This window comes from Cebus imitator, unplaced genomic scaffold (genome assembly GCF_001604975.1).
Source record: "Cebus imitator isolate Cc_AM_T3 unplaced genomic scaffold, Cebus_imitator-1.0 Scaffold16, whole genome shotgun sequence".
Taxonomy (NCBI): domain Eukaryota; kingdom Metazoa; phylum Chordata; class Mammalia; order Primates; family Cebidae; genus Cebus; species Cebus imitator.
This window is the reverse complement of record NW_016107331.1, coordinates 11,371,306-11,393,425: the sequence shown is the minus strand read 5'-3', so window position 1 is coordinate 11,393,425 and position 22,120 is coordinate 11,371,306. Positions and strand designations below refer to the sequence as shown.

Below are 22,120 nucleotides of genomic sequence, written 5' to 3'. Positions count from 1 at the left end.
TTATTCACCTGGAGCTCTGGGTCCTTTGTCCATGCCTCCTATTGAAACACCTCAATTTGTATGGACCCTACATGCCTCCACCTCCACCACAGCTTGTCAAAATCTCATCTTTTAATCTGAAGTCACCATATCTTCAATAGTGACTCTCAGCCTAAAATGTGTCACTGCAGACGCCCTGACCAGACATCATGTGGCTGAGACCCGTGAACCTCAGCCACATGACTCCACATCCTCTTTCCCCTTTCATCCTTTGTAATCTACAGAGAGTTAGTCGAGTCAGGGACTCTGCTATCTTGGCAAACTAAGACCACCACCACATGCAGTGACTCTACCTAACCCTAGACACAAGCATGCCAAATTTCTGACCCCCTCTTATTTGCTGATAACCATAATTTCCCTAACACTTTAACCTGTGACATCTATGTCCCTCAAATGCACTCACCTTTATCAATCCCAGTCTGCTTTATACCTAGGTTTATATGAGGGGGAAAACTCCCACATTGACATGTAGACTGGCACCACTGCAAATTCACAGTGACCAACCTCAGTTGGACCCTCAGTGCCAGATGGCATTATTTTTACTTGGCTTCCAAGTGATTGTTCTAGATTCCATCATTCTCCTCAATATCCTTGCTCACTCCCCAAATGTTTAACTCTCAGCAGACACCCTTGATATTGCTCAAGACAATGTATAAATAATGCATATCAGAATACAGTAGTCAATCAAACAGAAAAGGCCTCTCTTTTTGTGCCTCTTATATACTCTTGAATTTTCACTGGGCCTTTGAAGGCACAGATATGGGACTCAATATGCACAGCAAGGTAGATGGTTCATATCTGAGACAACCTGGTGATTTTAACATCCTGGTGATCTTATAGACATATGAGGAAAATGCAAAAGAATGAGATTATGGGGATTGCAAAGCTATGAACTGCTTGATTTCATTGAACAAAATAGTTGAACAACAGGGGAAAACAATGACAGGTATTCTTGACTACACACATGTATACACATACACACACACATACACATACACACACACACACAAATGCATACTGTGGCCTCAGTGAATGCAAACTTACTTAAAGCAAAGAAATGATCCATTTCAGAGGTTTCTGAAGACAGCATTAGAGATATTTATAAGAGGTACTAAGGAGCTGAACTGCTAATCATTGATTTCAGATGGACATTTAGGAGCAAGGGTGTGGACTGGAGAATTCTTTCAGGAGGCCCCTGTGAGGCTTTTCTGATGCTTTGCTGGTTTTGCACATTAAAGAAAATTTCTATTTCCAGGGCCCTCTCATCAAAATTAAAGAAAGAGTAGAGTATAGGGATATGTGAAATCTATATCTTTACCTCAAGTCACATCCTAGCACTGATCTGGGATGAAAGTCTAGGGTGCTTCAGAGCCATGTGGCTGGAAGGGGACAGGTTTTGCTACAAAGTAGGTGGTTACAATCTATTCTGACCACATGGTACGGTGTCCATCAATGGCTGTAGACTCAAGTAAGTCTGGGGTTGAGTCCAGGCCTCACCATGGACTAATTGTGTGATCCTTGGCAAGCTGTGTAAGATTCCTAGCCTTAGTGTCTACATCTGTAAATAGGAGTACTAAAAGCCCTCATGCTAACCCTGAATAGCTACTTAAAATGATCTCTGTAAGGACAAAATAATGTATATAACTTTTAGCAAGGATTAGGTTGAACACATGGAAATTTCATTATACTGTTTTTACCTATTAACAAAGGTAATCAATATTGTTCCATTTAAATCAATTTCAGGACTATAACAGAGGTATAATTAATATCATTTGTATTATTATTATAGCCCTTGCTCTATAACTTTTTTCTATCTGGATTGACTATGTCTTTGAAGTTCATATGACTTGTGACCTAAGAACTAACGTTGGGCTGGGCACAGTGGCTCAGGCTTGTAATTCCAACATTTTGGGAGGCCAAGACAGGTAAATCGCTTGAGCCCAGGAGTTCAAGACCAGCCTGAGCAACACGGTGAAATCCCATTTCTACAAAAATTAGCTTACATCTGGTGCATGCCTCTGGTCCCAACTATTAGGGAGGCTGAGGTGGGAGAATCACCGGAGCCTAGGAGGTGGAGTTTGCAGTGAGCCAAGATCTTGACATTGTACTACAACCTGGACAACAAAGTGGGGCCCTGTCTCAAAAAAAAAAAAAAAAAGGAGAAGAAGAAGAACTAACATTAAGTTTCACATATCTAACTGATTTTTAAAATTACCCTGCCAATGTTCGTAAAGGGCCCCATAAATAAAGAGATAATTTAAATTATTATACAAGATTTTAAAAATATAATCTTCAAAATAGCTCTGAATTTCAATGTGACTTAATAAACCCTGATGCCAGCATTCATGAAGATTACTGAAACTTATAAAGAGATTTATATAAACACTCTTAAACAGACACATCACATTAAATAATGGTCAAATAATTGTCATTGTTTTTTAGATAACACATATTACTCTGTGAGAATTGAAAGAATCTGTTTCCAACCATGTTTTATTATCAGCCATTTTTATGTTAAATCAAATAGAAATACAACATTTTTAGGTCTTTGTACTACAATGATCTAATTCACCTTATGACTACAATTCATAATACCATAGCATCTTAACATATTAACATATAGTTAAGGCCAGGTGCTGTGGTTTATGCCTGTAATCCCAGCCCTTTGGGAGGCCAAGAAGGGTGGATCACCTGAGATCAGGAGTTCAAGACCAGTCTGGCTAACATGGTGAAACCCTGTCTCTACTAAAAAAGCACACAAATTAGCTGGGCGTGGTGGAAGGCACCTGTAATTCCAGCTACTTGGGAGGCTGAGGCAGGAGAATAGCTTACATCTGGGAGGTGGAGGTTGCAGTGAGCTGAGATGGCACCATTGCACTCCAGCCTGGGTGACAAGAGCGAAACTCCATCACAAAAACTATTTAGTTAATATAGAGGTATTAGAATAGTGCCTGTAGTATAGAGGTATGTTAACATATAGTTATAAAACTAATCCTGTAGTTAGTAATGAACACAGGCCACATTTTATTTTTTCCTTTTCCTCTTGCTAGCTTTCTAACAACTAGCCTGAAGTTTAACAACAGTCTGAAAGCTGCCTCCAAATGGACAAAACAATCATAACTATAGCAGGAAGCACAATTATAGCACATCAAAATACTCCTAAAGGTTGGAATCACTTTTTTACATTCAGAATATATCTTCTACTCATTAAATAAATAACAGCAAGACTTTTGTTATTTTTAAAAAACACTTCAAAATAAAAGGAATATATTTTTGACAGTATACATTTATTTTTTTGATGTGCCTGCTATGTTTCCTTCAAATAATTAACTTCAGCTGCCCAAGAGGTACAACGCATTGACTGGATCATTCCTAGTTACATCATATAAATGTAATTCTGCATTATATATTGCTTTGTAAGCAGTGAAAAAAATACATAAAACGTACTGCTAATATATTAAAAGATACTTACTTTTCACCAGGAGAGCCACAAGTAACATTAGATAGCAGAGAAAAGGCAAAATTCTCAGTCACTTCAGTAAAGTGACTGAATCCCCTGGTGTCCTTGCGCTTTGGGTTAATAAGAGAACAAAGAATCTCATAGAAAAGTGTTCGGCTTGCAACACTGAAAGCTTGATTTTTTCCTTCAGCAGTTATCTGGAAAAAGAATCTAAGTATAAAAATATATCTATAAAAAGAAATTTCTTAAATTATATGCAATAGCTATATGTGTGTGTGTTCTTCATTAACAGTTGTTAACATTAATATGGATAAACCTATGAAAATTTAAGAGAAATTGGTATCAAAATTATATTTCAAATATGTACATTTTCAGTTGAAACAGGCATAAATAATCATCTATAAAAAAAAGGCATAATCACCAAAATATTTTCTGCTTTATCATTACATAAAGTCCCAAATGGCTGCATAGATTACTTAATTTTAACTACAATAATTAACCTCATGAGTTAAAATTAATCTCACTTTTACATCTACACCAGGGATTCTTATTCTTTTGACCAACAAATAAGGAAAAAAAAAACAAGAATATCTGCTTATAATAGTAGCAAAATTATTTTTTTTCCAGTCAACAGAAGCTACCATAATCACTAAATATTTAAAGCACCAAATGAGAAAATCCTTTTCAAGATTAGTCAAGAGTTCCTGTCACTTTTGCCTTTTTCAATAAATATGGCCCTTCCCACTTACACACACACACACACACACACACACACACACACACACACACACACACAAACTGGGTTATTCATTGTTTAAGAGAGAAGGAAAAAATCAGGAAAAATCCCAAATGAAGGGGACCACATCTTTATTGTTTAAGCATCGGTGGAAAGCCACTTAACTCCATTACCTTCTGATAAGTCCCTATTACTGAAACTCTAAAAGTCATCACTATCTCTATGATTCTTACACTATGCCCCATCCACCAACCTACATTATCACTCTTTGTAACTTGCATGTACCTTTATTAGTGAACTTATGACAACCTTGAAATGATCTGTCTGTTTCAAACTCATTGTGAAAGTGGCTCATGTTCCCCATTTTTTTTTTATAACTTTGTAATCTAGTACAGTTCCAAGCTCACAGCAGAACTCAAGATCTGCATTTTTAAGAATAGTCATCTCCCAGATAGTAAGCCAGAGTGGAGAATAATCCACAGGGAAAGGTAAAGGACACAGAATAAAAATTTAGCAATGCAAAAATTACAAATGGAGACAGAGAACAACCCACTGGATACTGAAACAAGCAAACTAAAATGATAAATGGGAAAAAGCTCAAGAAGATTTTCCAGAACTCAGAGAAAAGATAACAGGCTAATAGGACAACTCTTAAAACAAATCCCTAAGATACAATTATGTATATAAAAGAGCAAGCAGAGGCAACAAAATAACACGTTCCTTAATAAGCTGGAAAATATTCAGGTCTAAAAATGGAGAGATTGCTTTTATACTAGAGAAAATTAGAAAAAGAGACAACACCAGGCATATCTGGGTGATTTTAAAAAATACTATTTCAAGAGTAAAATATAATCATACCAGAAACCAGACAGGAAAAAAAATTACCAACAGAAAAACTAAAATTCAGTTTGACTTCAACTTTCCTAAAAACGACATGCCAGAAGTCAGCAAAGCAATATGTGTAGAATTTTAAGAATTAAAGGTTATGATCCAAGAATTCTATGGTTACCCACACTTTCATTCATATTTTTTAAAAAAAGTTTCTTTTGGTAAAGCACACAACACTGAAACAAAAAGGCCATTTCCACAACACTACAGGCACCTTGTAGTTTTCAGCACTTTCTAGTAACTAATCTTCACAACAACCTGTAAGGAAGGTCTTATTGTCTTTGTTTCCGGTTAGGGAAACTAAGGCAGAAGAAGGATGACTAATTTGTCTTACAGCACACAATTGGTAATGGTGGAGCCCAGGAGGTGCTCCTGACAGCCACCCTACACTGCCTGGCAATATTCCGCACTTGCTTGTCCAAAAACAACCACCTAGATTGACTCAGTTCACAGACAAGTCGGTCAAAATTTCCTCAAACATGAAATACAAAACAAGCCAGTAAAATACAGAGTTAACTCAAAATCCTTGTTAGTATGATAAAATAAATCAAGTGTAAAAACTAATTCTTCAAATATAAGGTATGTAATATTGAAAAGTCTATGAAGAAAAGAAATAAATTGACTCGACAAGGCCATTTTATACAAACAACAACAAAAGAACTCCCAACATTATTAAAATTGCCTTACGAACAAGTAGAAGACCTGAATCAACCATGGAAAAAACTTAAAAAGTTGTCAGGATAGAAGACAAAGATGGAGGCCTTTGGAGATAGTGGTGGTCTACCAAACTTTTACAGAACAAATCATTCCTGTGCTTTTTCAAATGTTTCAGAACAAAATATTAGAGTCAACATCTCCTGATGGGCTTTGCCAAGCTTTGACAACCACAAAAATCAAAACCTGACAAAATTCAAAGTTAGCATATCAGATTCAGGGGGTTTTGGATTGCTCTTGCTATTAAAGCAACTGAGAGCTTTTAAAATAATTTTTATTTCACCATGCCTGCGAAAATCAGAATATTCTGTCACAGCAAAAATTTGCCTGAACCCACAGCTGGATTTCATACAGAAAGCCTTTATAGTGAGGCATTTAAAGCTGATGCTTTTTTTTAGTATAATACTTGTGCCACTTCTAGCATGTGTAACAATATTATCTAAGATTTATTGAGATATTTTAAAAGAAATATATCATATAGAACAGATTTTGTTTCAAAGAACTTAGAACTGGGGAAAAATAAAATTTAAAAATATAAAACAATTTAACTTAAAATATAAGGTCTTCATTAATGAAGTACCTTCCAGTATTTGGAAGCTCTATTCTGTCCTTTTAAATTTGAGGCTATTTTAGAGTGTATATTAATTTCATATGGCATATATCAATGGTTTGCCAGGTAAAGTACAGGTGACCTTATTTAAATTTTAGACAGGCAACAATAACTTTCTGGTAGAAGTATGTCTTAAATAAGTATCTGCAATATACTTATACCAAAAAATATATTTGTTGTTTATCTGAAATTCTAACTTAACTGAACGTTCCTTATTTTTATTTGCTAAATTTTGTAACCTTATCTATACGTGATCCTCTACATTTTTAGTACTTGTTTTATTATTCTTACTATTATAGCTATATTTAAAACAAAAAAAACATATTTCTTGTGTTTTTAAACAAATTTCATGCATTCATTTAGTCAGGTCCCACTTAATGGCTATTATTTTTCCCAGTTTTTGTTATAATAAGTAATGCTGAAATAAACATTCTCATCACACATGTATTTGCAAAAATGTCCCCCACACTCATTAGTTGTCTTTTCACTTTGCTTTGGTGTATACTAAGAGAAATTTTATTTAAACTGTATATGGTCAAGTTATGAATCATTTCCTTTATGGCTTCTGGGTTTTGTTTGATGCTTTAGAAAGATCTTCCCTATTCCAAACTAAAGTCATGAAATGACATGTTTTCTGCTACTTTCATGGTTTCACTTTTATCTGATCTCTCTAGAATATTTGATCTCTCTAGAATTTATTTTGGGGTAGAGTTTAGGATAAGGTTCAGCTCTATTTTGCTTTCAAGTGGTTACATCAGCTGTCTCAACACCATTTGCTGAATAATATTTTCGACCCATTGATTTTAAATAGCACCTTTATCACATATGAAATTTTCATATATGCTTCAGTTTATTTTTGAACTTTTTGTTCTATTCCATTGATATGACTGTTTATGTCTGCACCAGTGCCTCTTTAATCACAGTCACATCAGAATATATTTCAAATGTGTTTTCATATCTGCTAGGGCAAGGTCTCTCCTCCTTTTTCTTCTTTTCCAGGAAAGTTCTGCCCATTTTCACATGTTTACATTTCCCAGGTAAACTTTAATATCATTTTGTCTATGAAAAATAACCCTGAAACAACTTACTGACATATTGATAAGAATTATGATGTATTTAGAGGTTAATTTACAGAAAACTGTTGTGTCCATAATGTTGAGTCTTCTTATTGCAAAACATGGGATGAATTTCTATTTATTGCCTTTTGTTAGAATTTTTGTTTTCTTTATATATTTTCTGTATATACATATGTACTATGTATTTCTATAATTATTAAAGATGTCAGTTAAATCAAGATTTCGGTATTGATGTATATACAAAAAAGAATTTGAGAATGCAATATATTACAAGATTCTATTTTTAAAAAATTAGTGACAATAACTTGATTTGAAATTAGAGCGAAGAAGGCTTCAGATGAAATAAGATACTAGTCATTTTAAGAATTCAAATGTTTTCTACTTGATTTTACAATTTTCTTTCCTCTTCTTTTTTTGAGATGCAGCCATGCTCTGTCGCCCAGGCTGGAGTACAATGGTGCGATCTCAGCTCACTGCAACCTCCGTCTCCCGCGTTCAAGTGATTCTCCTGCCTCAGTCTCCTGAGTAGCTGGGATTACAAATGCGTGCCACTATGCCCAGCTAATTTTTGTATTTTTAGTAGAGGCAGGGTTTCACCATGTCAATCAGGCTGATCTCAAACTCCTGACCTCAAGTGATCCACCTGCCCAAAGTGCTGGTATTACGGGCATGAGCCACTGTTCCCAGCCACAATATTTTTATAATATTTAAAATATATTTTATTCCTCCAAGTATTCACAGGTTATTTATTTGATTTAAGTTATATTCATATATGAGAAAATTGTACTGTTTGCTAATGGTTACTCAAAAAAAGCTAATTACATTTTCCCATAGGAGCTACTTTTATAATTCAATTTTATCATTCATAATAGTACTAGAAATAGTCAAGATTTACTGTCTGACAACTCTACTGAAATAAGTGTTGATTCCTAACCAATAATACATAGCTCTCTCATATAACTTATTGAGAACAAAAAGTAGAATTTTAATGTGCTTTCCCTAAATCATATGAAGTGAGGTCCTGTTTTCTTCCCTAAAATGTAATTACTTGCTGTACATTCTTTCTCTTTCCCTGGCCAAAAACAACTTGGCATTGTCCTATGCCATTGGGTCATTAGAAAATTCAAGTAATATTTTGTGGAGTGAGATTTTATTGCTAGAGTTTTTTCTGCATGAAATAGCAATTGCCTCCCTTTGCTTTATAAGCTCTTTGGTATGGCTTGCTCTTTTTACCTCTGTACTTTATAATTTTATTTTCTATCCTTCAAGCATTGTATTTTAAGAGATACCACAGGATGGAAAGTACACATGATGATCTAAAGCCCCACTGTAAACATCTGAAGTATTTAAAGGTCACTATGTAAGAGATGTAGTACTGTACAGTCACATGTATGCACTCAAAACATTCAATTCTTGTATATAAATATATTGACAGGAAATATCTTAAGAAAGCCCAAAGTCAACCTTCAAAGAAGGCTTTTTTAAAGTAATAATTTTTAAAATATCTTTCAAAATTTATATTCTTAGGCTCTCACATCTCCATTTAATATTATCATTTGCAGAGGTGTAAGTAAACAGGTTTAAAATAAAATCTGTTTTGTACAAGTCTATACCAAATTGAATGCCTGAAATTATCTGGTCATTTCTTAATTTTCCTTTTCTATGAAACTTTTCAGTGCCCATGAGGACCAAAGAGCATGCAGAGGGTGATAATTCCTATTCCATGGCATTTAAACTGTAAGGACTATGCAGATAATTTAATTCAAGTGCTTTTTCTTGATGGACTAAAAAAAAATGAGGCTCAAACTCCAAAGGTAATTGGCCAGTTTCTGGAGAATCACAAAGTGCCTCTAGCTTCCAACCTCTGGAGCCTTTTTTTTTTTTTTTTTTTTTTTCAGGCACTGGGCTGTCTTTACTACTGCACTAGATCATTCTCCAAAGCTAAGACTGAGATTTCCAAACAGGGCATCAGTCATACTCAAGCAAGAGAAAATTGTCAGATATGATGCATTCTATTCCTATGATCAGAAATCTAACTTCATCATGATTTCATAATAACCAATGTTATAAGAAAATGTGATTTTGGTTTTACTCGGGTTTTTAAATTTAAAAAATTTCACTAAACATAATGCTAATATTTGCAAGAACTTCTTACCTTTTCTATTAAATGCATAATGGCACTCAGTTGTTCATCTGTGTTTTCTGTGGCCACTTTCATGTTGATGGTATGGAGTACTCTGTTGAGAATATCATCATTCACGGGCTGATGTAGCTGATCTGCAAGCCCCCAAATGGTCTGCGAATCTGCGTCAGAGACAAGAGTGACATTGGCAGTGCCATACACTTTATCAATTCTGGCACCACCTTTTGGGTTAAAAAGTACAATCTGGAAGCGTTTAGGAAATGAATTTAAAGATCCTGTCTCTGGCGTTAGGATGACATCCAATACAGTGCTTCTCTGGCCAGGTTCAAAGACCAATGTGCCTTCAGTTATCACAAAATCCTTCCCAGAAATAGCTGGAGATATGACGGTACGACCAATTGTTTCAGCACTCCTCAACTCCTAGAAATTAAACAACACCATTTAAGTGAATCTATGACACCTCTGATCTTGTCCTAAATAAATTCTTGTTTCTTAAACAAATTCAATTTCTCTTAAACAAACTGAAGGGCAATGATGACAACAGTACTACCTAAATATGGGATTTTATACTTTTTCTAATCTTTTAAGATAAATTAGAGAGATAAATACATAATATATAGTGATAAGATTAGGAAAGAGATACCTTCAAGTAGACCAAGAAAACAAATTAGACCAGAAATGTCACTCTTTCCTCCATTTCTCCAATTGTGAATGCAATAAAAATCATGCTTCAAATAACACATGCACATCAAGAAGTTACCTGCACTCTCATGTTTGTTGCAACACTATTCACCACAGCCAAGATTTGGAAGCAACCAAAGTGTCCACCAACAGGTGAACGGATATTGAAAATGTGGTACATATACACAATGCAGTACTATTTAGCCATTAAAAAGAATGAGATCCTGTAATTTGCAACAACATGGATGAAACTGGAGGTCATTATGTTACGTGAAATAGGCCACGCAGAGAACCACACACATTGCATGTTCTCACTTATTTGTGGGAGCTACAAATTGAAATCATTGAACTCATGAATATAGGGAGCAGAATGATAGCTATCAAAGGCTGGAAAGGGTGGCGGCAGTGGGGTAGAGGGGGTTGAGGGAAGTCAGAATGGTTAATGAGTACAAAAAACAGCCAGATAGAATGAATAAAAGCTACTATTTGATAGCACAACAGGATGACTATAGTCAACAATAATTTACTGTACATTTAAAATAACTAAAAGAGTATAATTGAATTGTCTGTAACAAAAAGAAAGGATAAATGCTTGAGGTGATAAATACCCTATTTACCCTGATGTGATTATTATGCATTGTATTCCTGTATCAAAATACCTCATGTATCTCATCAACATATATACCTATAAAAATTAAAACTAAAAAAAAAAAAAACAAAAAAAAAACTGGTATTATGCACTTCCACAAACATTCTTTACTAAGCCCATAATCACAGGGTAGTATGTTTATTGGTCAGGTCACACACATACGATGTGTGTGTGTGTGTGTGTGTGCATTTATGTTTCTGCATGTGTGCCTATATGTATAGGGAGGGAAAAATTTATTATAACATAACAAATTAGCTCATGCAGTTATGAAGTCTGGGAAGCTCAAGATCATCTGCAGGATGACTTCACAGGCTGGAGACCAAAGGAAGTCAATGGTTTAGTTCCAGTGCAAGCTTGATGGCCTGAGAACTAGGAGAACCAATTGTGTAGTTCTAGTGCAAAGGCTGGCAGGCTTGAGTCCCAGGAAAAGTCAGTGCTCCATTTTGAGTCCAAAGGCTGGAAAAAGCCACTATTCTAATTCAAACCCTATCAGACAGGAAGATTCTCTTCTACTTAAGGGAGGGCCAGCCTTTTTGTTCTATTCAGGACTTTGACTGATTGTATGAGGCTCACCCACATTATGAAGATAACCTGCTTTACTCTGTCTACCAATTTAACGTTAATCTCATTCCAAAAAAACCCTCACAGAAACAGTCAGAACAATGTTTAACCAAATTTATGGGTATTCTGTGGTCCAGTCAAGTTGACAGATAAAATTAGCCATTAAAGTGGGGAAAACTAGAAATTCCTAAAAATATATTGTTCCAAAAATAAGTGTCCTTTGTGAGTTATACACTAGTGACAGCATGTGTTTTGCAAAGAATCACTCATGAATAATCTAGAAAAGATATATAAATAAATATGATAGAGATGTTGGCCTTCAGATTCTTCTTTCGGCAACTTCAATTCCCCTCTCATCTTAGCATATAAACTCATTTAAAATGTGCCTCAAATCTCTTTTTTTAATATACATATATATATATATATATTATTGTACTTTAGATTCTGGGGTACATGTGCAGAACATGCAGGATTATTGCATAGGTACATACATGGCAAAGTGGTTTGCTGCCTTCATCCCCCTGTCACATATATCTGGCATTTCTCCCCATGTTATCCCTCCTCAACTTCTCTATCCACCACTGTCCATCCCCTAGTTCCCCTCAACAGACCCCAGTGTGTGACGCTCCCCTCCCTGTGTCCATGTGTTTTCATAGTTCAACACCCGCCTATGAGTAATAACATGTGGTGTCTGATTTTCTGTTCTTGTGTCAGTTTACTGAGAATGATGGTTTCCAGATTCATCCATGTCCCTACAAAGGACATGAACTCATTGTTTTTTTATGGCTGCATAGTATTCCATGGTGTATATGTGCCACATTTTCCTTGCCCAGTCTATCATTGATGGGCATTTACGTTGGTCCCAGGTCTTTACTATTGTAAACAGTGCACCAATGAACACACCTGTGCATGTGTCTTTACAATAAAATGATTTATAAACCCTTGTATACATATCCAGTAATAGGATTGCTGGGTGAAATGGAATTTCTATTTCTAGGTCCTTAAGGAATCACCACACTGTCTTCCACAATGTTTGAACTAATTTACACTCACACCAACAGTGTAAAAATGCTCCTATTTCTCCACATCCTCTTCAGCATCTGTCTCCAGATTTTTTAATGATCGCCATTCTAACTGGCATGAAATGGTATCTCAATGTGGTTTTTATTTGCATTTCTCTATGACCAGAGCTTCCCCAACCTAGAAAGTCAGGCCAACATTCAAGTCCAGGAAATACAGAGAACACCATAAAGATATTCCTCAAGAAGGGCAACCACAAGGCACATAATCATCAGATTTGCCAGGCTTGAAATGAAGGAGAAAATGCTAAAGGCAGCCAGAGAGAAAGGGCAGGTTACCCACAAAGGGAAGCCCATCAGACTCACAGCTGATCTCTTGGCAGAAACCCTACAAGCCAGAAGAGAGTGGGGGCTAACATTCAACATCCTTAAAGAAAAGAACTTTCAATCTAGAATTTCATATCCAGCCAAACTAAGCTTCATAAGTGAAGGAGAAAGAAAATTCTTTACGAACAAGCAATTGCTCAGAGATTTCGTCACCACCAAGCCTGCCTTACAAGCGCTCCTGAAAGAAGCACTGAACATAGAAAGGAACAAGCAGTACCAGCCACTCCAAAAACATACCAAATGGTTAACAGCATTCACATAATGAAGAAACTGCATCAACTAACAGACAAAACAACCAGCTAGCATCAAAATTGCAGGATTAAATTCTCACATAAGAATATTAACCTTAAATGTAAATAGGCTAAATGCCCCAATCAAAAGACACAGACTGGCAAATTGGATAAAAAGTCAAAACCATTGGTGTGCTGTATCCAGGAAACTCATCTCACGTGCAAGGATACACATAGGCTCAAAATAAAGGGATGGAGGAAGATTTACCAAGAATATGGAGAGCAAAAAAAAAAAAGCAGGAGTTGCAATCCTAGTCTCTGATAAAATAGACTTTAAACCAACAAGGATCAAAAGAGATAAAGGACATTACATAATGGTAAAAGAATCAATGCAACAAGAAGAGCTAACGATCCTAAATATATACACACCCAATATAGGAGCACCCAGATACATAAAGAAAGTTGTTAATGACCTACAAAGAGCCTTAGACTCCCACACAGTAATAGTGGGAGACTTTAACACTCCACTGTCAATATTAGACAGATCAACGAGACAGAAAATTAACAAGGATATCCAGGACTTGAACTCAAACCTGGACCAAGCAAACCTAATAGACATCTACAGAACTCTCCACCCCAAATCCACAGAATATAGATTCTTCTCAGCACCACATCACACCTACTTGAAAACTGACCATGTAATTGGAAGTAAATCACTTTTCAGCAAATGCAAAAGAACAGAAATCATAACAGTCTCTGAGACGACAGTGCAATCAAATTAGAACTCAGGATTAAGAAACTAACTCAGAACCGCACAACTTCATGGAAACTGAACAATTGGCTCTTGAATATTGACTGGATAAACAATGAAATGAAAGCAGAAATAAAGATGTTCTTCGAAACCAACAAGAACGAAGACATAACATACCAGAATCTCTGGGACACATTTGAAGCAGTGTCTAGAGGAAAATTTATAGCAATAAATTCCCACATGAGAAGTGAGGAAAGATCTAAAATTGACACCCTATCATCAAAATTGAAAGAGCCAGAAGAGCAAGATCCAAAAAACTCAAATCTCTTTTATCATCTGTTTTCATCTCCAGTCCCCGCTTCTTCCACTCTACAAAGTAGTAGGCTATGATGATATACATTTCATGGGAAAAGAGAAAGAATGAAACAGACTTTCTATCTTAAATGTTCCAATAAAAAATACTGAAGTCTTCCTACTATAAATCAACATACTTTTCTTTGTGCTCATATCACTTCAAGGCTATTTAGAATAGACTTTATTTCTAGGGTCTCGTATAATAGGAAGTTTTCTTTTTGTTTGCTGAGCTGTAGATTCTGTCATAAAGATAAGTTTTACTGCCTGGCAAACTTCCAGAACAGCTTAATATCCACAGCTTGAGGCCTATTCTCTCATCATGACTCATGTAACTGCTACAACATACTGGCCACACATATGTTGTGTTTTATGCACAGAATGTTCTGTTTGTTTGAGCCACCCAATGGTGACTCAACCAAGCAGATACTAAAGGGAACTTTTAATGAAATTTGAAATCTGAAGGCCCAAGGAGTCATCTGGTTTGGAATCTTGAAACATGGGAAATAGCAGAGCTCTCCAAGATGGTAGTTTTCAAATACTGTAGTGGGTTTCCTGAAGTTACATAAGGTAAGGGGAACAAAGAGAGGACTATGGTGGGTCAGCTATAATCCTAACAATCCTGCTTCAAGCGGAGTAGAGACATATTTTTGCTTTACTATGTGAGCATTTCACTTCTAAAACAAAAGCAAAAAATAAGGCTGAAAAGGTATAAGGTATTGTTGGGGCCAAGCCCACAGTCTGGTGACTTAGCATTATGCAGCATTGCTCTTCTGAGTCCCCAGATAGCCACCTGCTCCCTGTCTTGTATCAGATGTCACCTCAGAGGATGAGGCTTCATAAATGCATCGATTTGAAGAAGTGTAAAGATCAGCTAGTGTTGGAGGTTCTGAAGAAGTAAATTTTCAACTGTTTGGGATACAAAACATAACAAGATCCTTACTTTCTACTTCTGGTCTTACACAGTTACATTCTGAAGAAATCATAACTCCCTGAGATTTTATAAAACAGATTTATGTAAGATATTTTGCACTGTATAATCAATCTTGTCAAAAGAGAGAAAAAAGAAAAGTCTGTCATTTTAAAACATGATCTGTTACGGATGAGTGAAAAGCTGAGCTGTTTCAAGGATAAAGCTTAATGTAACGGATAAAAAAGTAAATTATGATGTTATCCTCAGAAAATAATGCATGAATTATTCCCTGTGTCATTACTTTTGCTGTAGTCAAAGAAGAAAACCGTAACATGTATTAACATGTATTCCATGCTTACCTGGGTACTAAAGTTAACAGACACCATTAGTCCTGTCCCAGAATCTCTGGACACCTGCAAACTGATTAAAGTGGCTTTCTTGTGAGCCACTGCCAGTCGAGAACCCACAGAAAAATACACAAGGCTTTGAGATTTGTCACTTTGTAAGATTTTAATCTGTGCAAATCGGGCGCTGTTGTTTATTGCCGCTCCAGCGGTAACTTCATATAATTCCACAAAAAAATACACTTCAACCTGTGGTATCTGACAATCAGAAAAAAGGGGGGAAAAAAAACTATTACTAACATATTTCTAACTGTAGATAGTTCTGATACTTAAAAAGGGTATCATTCATATACATTAGAGAAATGTATAAATCTAGAGATATATTCTGTATTAAATTCTTACATTATCATCACATTTATTTTTTGGTCTTCCTTTAAAAATACATTTACTTTCTCTGGGCAAGCTTCTTACTAGAAAATCAATGTCAGGAAATAATCTATGTATACTACCATCAGAAAAATGGTAAATTAAATGCATTCATACAACAAAACACTATAAAGTAGCTCAAAGAAATGAACTAATTCAGTATTTTTTAACACAGATGTATCACAAAATATGAAGTGAAAATATCAAGCTGTATAATGATATATATATAGCATGATACCATAAATGTAAAGTTAAAACTACACAAAGCTTACTATATTTTCTTAACAGATACATATTTATGGAAAGTTTTCTTTTTCAACTACCACACCCTGACAGCAGTTGCCTTGGGTTGGAGGGTTTGGGTGGGGGACAGGGTAGGGAGTGGAGTTGGAGAATACTGGGAAAAGGAAAAAAATGGAGTTTCAATTTCATAAAATTTTATTTTTATTTATTTGTAAAGTGTTTTAAATAAATATAATCAATAAAATATTTATAATAGTCAAATCTGAAATTTTATGTATTTTTTTAAATTACCCCAAATTCAGTAATAATCTAAATGTAGTCTGCTGGGTATAGTTTGCTCATGTTTCACCTTGGTTCTTTCTCAACAGTGTCAAATAGTTTTATTTTCAAAAGCCTGAATTCAATTACATAACATATTGTCAATCACCTGTTTTTACTAGTCATTCATTCTTAACAAAATCATCTAAAAATCTTAGCAATATTTTTATCTTCCTGGCATAATGCAAAGGAGCTAAGCTGATGGCTTTACACCTGTAGTGACATTGTCTAATTTGATGTAATGTATCATTTTTATCTACCAGCAATGGCCATTATCTGTTTTTGTGATCATTTTAATGAAAATTATGTCATGAAATTATACAACGAATCCTTCAGAATTATCCAAGTGTTAATAAGTAAGTTATACCTTAGTCACACCGTAAATAAACAATGTTTTCTTTTCTGAAGAAATATTTAGTTTTTTCTATGGCACACATCGTTCTTTACTGTTGCTGATCAACTGTCAGTTGATACTGAAATATGGAAATAATTGTACTATTTCCACTTTTGAGAAACCACATTTGGCAAGTACAATAAACTAAAGCACTATCAAAGTATAGTAACTATATTCAAGAGCTAGTATTCCATGAGCTTGAATTCAAAGTAGTTTCTTTTAACTAAGGACTTCAGTATATTACATTCCAACAGAGACTTTGCTTTATTTTCCAGTAAACTATTCCTTTTTCACTGTGATGACAATTAGAACATTACTTACAGCCACCTACAATCAAACTAATTGTCATAATCTAAGTAAAGAATCATCTAAAATTGAACAGTGTACAAGATGGGTGCCTACATATCATTAGACTAGTAACAAAAAGAGTTTTCCAGGGCCGGGCGCGGTGGCTCACGCCTGTAATCCCAGCACTTTGGGAGGCCGAGGCAGGTGGATCACGAGGTCAAGAGATCGAGACCATCATGGTCAACATGGTGAAACCCCATCTCTACTAAAAATACAAAGAATTAGCTGGGCATGGTGGTGCGTGCCTGTAATCCCAGCTACTCAGGAGGCTGAGGCAGGAGAATTGCCTGAACCCAGGACGCAGAGGTTGTGGTGAGTCCAGATTGGACCATTGCACTCCAGCCTGGGTAACAAGAGCGAAACTCGGTCCCAAAAAAAAAAAAAAAAAAAAAAAAGAGAAAAGAGTTTTCCAGTCTTAGAAACACTCTATCAAAACAATTATTTCCGAAGTCTATTGAGAAATCAAGACTCGCAGATCATATATGAACCTCCCTAGACTCCTAAAAATGACAGAGACTTCATAAGAGCCCATTCCCATGCATAATTCCCAGCAGGTTCTTTTGCTGGTTAAGTCAGAAGCACCCAAGGACAATTTTTTGCCCCAACTAGTATAAGATGATTTGGGACCAGAACTGCTCAGCAATACAAAACCAAAGTAACAATGAAAAATACCTTACTTACTTAAATATTTTTGAAAATATTTGCAGCAAATATGTAAACACTGAATTTAAACAGATTTTATGGCTAAGCACATGCTTCCTAAGTTAATTGTTACCTTATACATTTTGCTAGTATGGAATCATAAGATAAATCATCAAGAAAAGGGGAAATGGACTGAAATTCAAGAAACGAGTTCTAATTTTGGCCCAGTAATTGAATGAGCAAGCTACTTAAATTCTTCATAAATCAAAAGTGAAAGTATTGTAAAACTGTAGAGATGATAATCTGAGATAGGACAGAGTCGAAAACCTTTGCGTGCCAATAGACTGGATTGAGGTGAGGGACACCACCATTAATGAGTGGTGTAATTCTGTGGATGTATTTGTTGTGTCTGCAGTATCTGTAACTCCTCCACCACTTGTGTTGATGTAGTTGTTACTCAAGTCACTGCATTCCCTCAGGCTCCTTCTCCATTCATTCTGAATAATCCCAACACTCACCATCTCTTATGAAGGGCCAACTCTGCTGAGAGCTGGGCTGAGAACTTCTCCTTCATTATGTCCTTTATCTGCCTCACGTCCTATTATTAACCCCATTAAATCTGTGAGGTTCAGGAAGGCTAAGCAACTTGTCCTGTGTCACCCAGCTAATTGGTAGAAGAGTTAAGATTTGAACCAAGGCCTTCCATTATCAGAACCCTAACACTTATACTGACTCCAGTGACTCCAAGAATAAGTTCAGTGTAACCGATGTCTTTCCTTTCACAAAAAAATGAAGATGATGCTTAGGTCAAAAGTCTAGTAATAATTGGGTTGTTCTACGAGGACCTCCAAATAATTTCTGAAAGCCCACTACAGAAGAATATGGCCACAGAACTTGTGTTGCTTATATCACTAGGTTTCAGTTTATCTGACATAAAAATAATTTGAACTGGATGAGTAATAAGTTTCCTTCTCATAAATGTTAAAATGTATATCAAAAGTTCATAGTACTTTAAAAAATATTTTTTCATTTTCAGGAGAACAGAATCATCTTCCATCTTCTCTCTTTTTAAATTTCCTCTTAATGAAACTAAAATGTACATTAACCTTGCTTGTACCTTGCCTTTTAACAGGTGAAAAGATAATGGGGGAAAAATGTCTTGAAAATTTGCTGCTTCTCAGAATGCAGAAGAAAACTCTAGGATCTTAGCATTACACGCGAAAGAGAAAGAAGAGGTCTGACTAATTTTTTTCTCTTACCTGACTGAAACTATTTGATGATGGGCTCAGCAGCATTTCTCTAGTTAGGAAAAGGGAGATATGTATACATATACACACACATACATATTTAGCATCCCATGTATTGCGTACAGCATTCTCTTACCCCTTAATTATATGTTCTTCTGCAAGGAGGGCAAGCTCAGAGGAAGCAGTCTTCCCTAACCCCATCTATACTTTAACTTTCCTATTTCACTTTATTCAGTTTGCCCAAGCCCACTCCTGATGGCTCTTCTCCTCTCTCTTAGAATTACAAGGTTAACATCTACTGTATGAGACAGATGTTTAAAGTCGAGTGAGATCTTATTAGTATTTTAATTCACCAAAAATCCTATTTGAGATAAAATGCACAGTTTTTAGTCATTCATGTATGCAAAACATGTTTATGGAAGATAATAGGAGAGACAGATGAATAAAACCATATTCTAATTTTTGAGCAGCTAACAGTCTTACAGTCTATATAAATATGCATAAGTTTTAACACTGCATATAACTGATAACCTCCATAAAAAAGGTACAGATAATGTCTTGTAAATTTAGAGAATCAACAATTCCAACTAGGGGTTTCATGGGAGGCATTATGGAGAAAGTGGTATTTTGATTGAGAAAAGGCTATAGTTAAGAAATATAAGGGTTGGGCATCGTGGCTCATGCCTGTAATCCCAGCACAGGAGGCCAAGGCAGACGGATAACTTGAGGCTAGGAGTTTGAGACCAGCCTAGCTGGTGAAATCCTGTCTCAACTGAAAATACAAAAATTAGCAGGGCATGGTAGAGTGAGGCTGAGGCCTGAGAATCACTTGAACCCAGGAGGCAGAGGTTGCAGTGTGTCCAGATCAAGGCACTGTACTTTTTATTCTCTAAAAATAATAATAATTAAAAAAAAAAGAAATGCAGGGTTGAGAGGGTTGATGGAAGCATAAAAGTATTTGGAAGAAATGCATGAAGGAGGATTTAAATGTTTTCAAGTAGAATACAGTAACTCTTCACTTAACAATGACAGGTTCTTGGAAACAGCAACTTTAAATGAAAGGACATACTGTGTGCAGTAGGAACTCAACTGTTGTTTATATCAATTAGTCAATGGTAAAATCGGTTTCATTATACAGCACATTGTTTCACATAAAGTTAGTTTCCAAGAGGCTATTGACAAGTGAAGTGAGGACATAGTATATGATTAAATGTCTTGAATACTGAAATTTCAGTTCCTCATTGTCAGTGTGACAGAAAGTTTTAGTAGCTGATGATAACCCAACTCAAGAAAAGCAAAACACAATAACATGATATGTTAAATTACAAAAAAAAGAATATGGATTCAAGACCCTAAAGAAAATATATTTTCTAGTGCTACCACCACCAAGGTGGCCACAACAGCAGCACATTTGCCCACATCAGCTTTCCTGCATAGCTCTAATACATACATATAGATCTCTAAAATGCTTTCTGATCAAAGAAATCGAGTCCTTTGATACGAGTTGATTGGCTGTCTTACTTAGGAAAAAAATCAAGACAACTCTAGAACACATGTTATTGCTATAAAGCAAGTATGATTCCAGATATTTTAAAAGTAATATTGAAAAGACAAAAGACCAGCTTAATAAGACTATCAGTGGCCATGCCACAACTAGTTGAGTATCAAAAGGAAGACCACTAAGTAATTAAAATTATTTGAATTGGAATCTATTGTGGTACTAAAAGAGGAAATGCTATCCTTATGTAAAAAGAGGTAGTTAGGATGCAAGATAAATGTGACTCTGACAGTATATCCTTACTACTGTATTAATTTTAATGTGTAGAAGTTAGCATATCAAGACATATTTTATTAGGCATGTGTTCATTTATTAAGCAATAATACACTTTTTTTTTCTTTGTGTGTAAGTAGGAAGGGATTAATAAAAAGAATTGTGAATAAGACATTTATTCCTGGAAAAAGGAAGAATTATACCAAGAATAAAAATAAAGGAAAAAGTTAAACCTACATGGTTGTTATTGTAGAATGGCAAGAAACAAACAAAAAAAAGAAAAATGACAAGTTTATTTACAAAATTCCATAATGCAATCAAGCCTGTCTAAAGTCTGTTGTCAGCAAAGAGATTTAGACATAATGGCTAAGAGAGACACAAAGAATCTCCGCATCAACAATGCATAAGTTTCAATCATGGTTTTAAAGTGATTAATTCTAAAGAAATATAATTAGAAGTTGACATTACTTGTGTCTCTTCATTTCTTACCTTCTCTGGTTTGAGTTCAATACTGATAAAGCATTTTGTTTGACCCATTGTACAGGCTGTGGTCCCTGACACAGACTGAAGTTCCTCCAGCAGGTTTACCCCATCCTTCTGGAGCGTGACGGCTGTTTTGTTAAGTGTGACTCGCCAAAACACCTTGACATCTTCAAAGGCCCTGTGAACAAGAAACCCACCCAATGCCTTAACAGAAGATGTTACCCCCGTGTCTAAAACAGTGTATTATCACTGTGCCAAATGGTACCTCTTCATCCAAAGTATAGCACTTACTTTACCACTGATGATGCTGAAAATGACTAATTTTCCTCACTACGGACAAGAAAATTAAGACTCAGGGCTTACGTGGTTTTCTTTGACTACACCCTATTTAATAATGAATAAGTATCCAGATACTCTGAATACAGAATGTGAAACAAATATTTTTCTGTCTATTATGTCCAAAAAAATGTGAAAATGAAAATCATAGGGAGTTCCTAAAGGCAAGGAAATGTTCTTCATTTCTCTTTTAAAAAATTGAAAATGTAATATATATATATACACACATATACACATGCATGTGCATGTGTGCATATCAAGTACATATTTGTGATGACCATTCAAAAATGCTATTATACAATTTTAAGTTGCAAACAAAATTTTGGTATTCCAAGTTTTCCTCACAGGAAAACAGAATGT

General features: G+C 35.5%; 1 protein-coding gene across 4 annotated transcripts in view; it reads right to left on the bottom strand.

Moving 5' to 3' along the window:
* ADGRV1 (adhesion G protein-coupled receptor V1) overlaps positions 1 to 22,120 on the bottom strand; it is a 564,714-nt gene that overhangs the window by 310,977 nt on the left and 231,617 nt on the right. For all 4 annotated transcript variants that reach the window (XM_037731465.1, XM_037731468.1, XM_017508574.2 and 1 more), the window contains 4 exons: positions 21,431 to 21,602; positions 15,568 to 15,810; positions 9,679 to 10,086; positions 3,512 to 3,696 (listed from right to left, as the gene is read on the bottom strand). In XM_037731465.1, the coding sequence (XP_037587393.1) occupies positions 3,512 to 3,696; positions 9,679 to 10,086; positions 15,568 to 15,810; positions 21,431 to 21,602 (1,008 nt within the window). The remainder of the gene's footprint in view (positions 1 to 3,511; positions 3,697 to 9,678; positions 10,087 to 15,567; positions 15,811 to 21,430; positions 21,603 to 22,120) is intronic.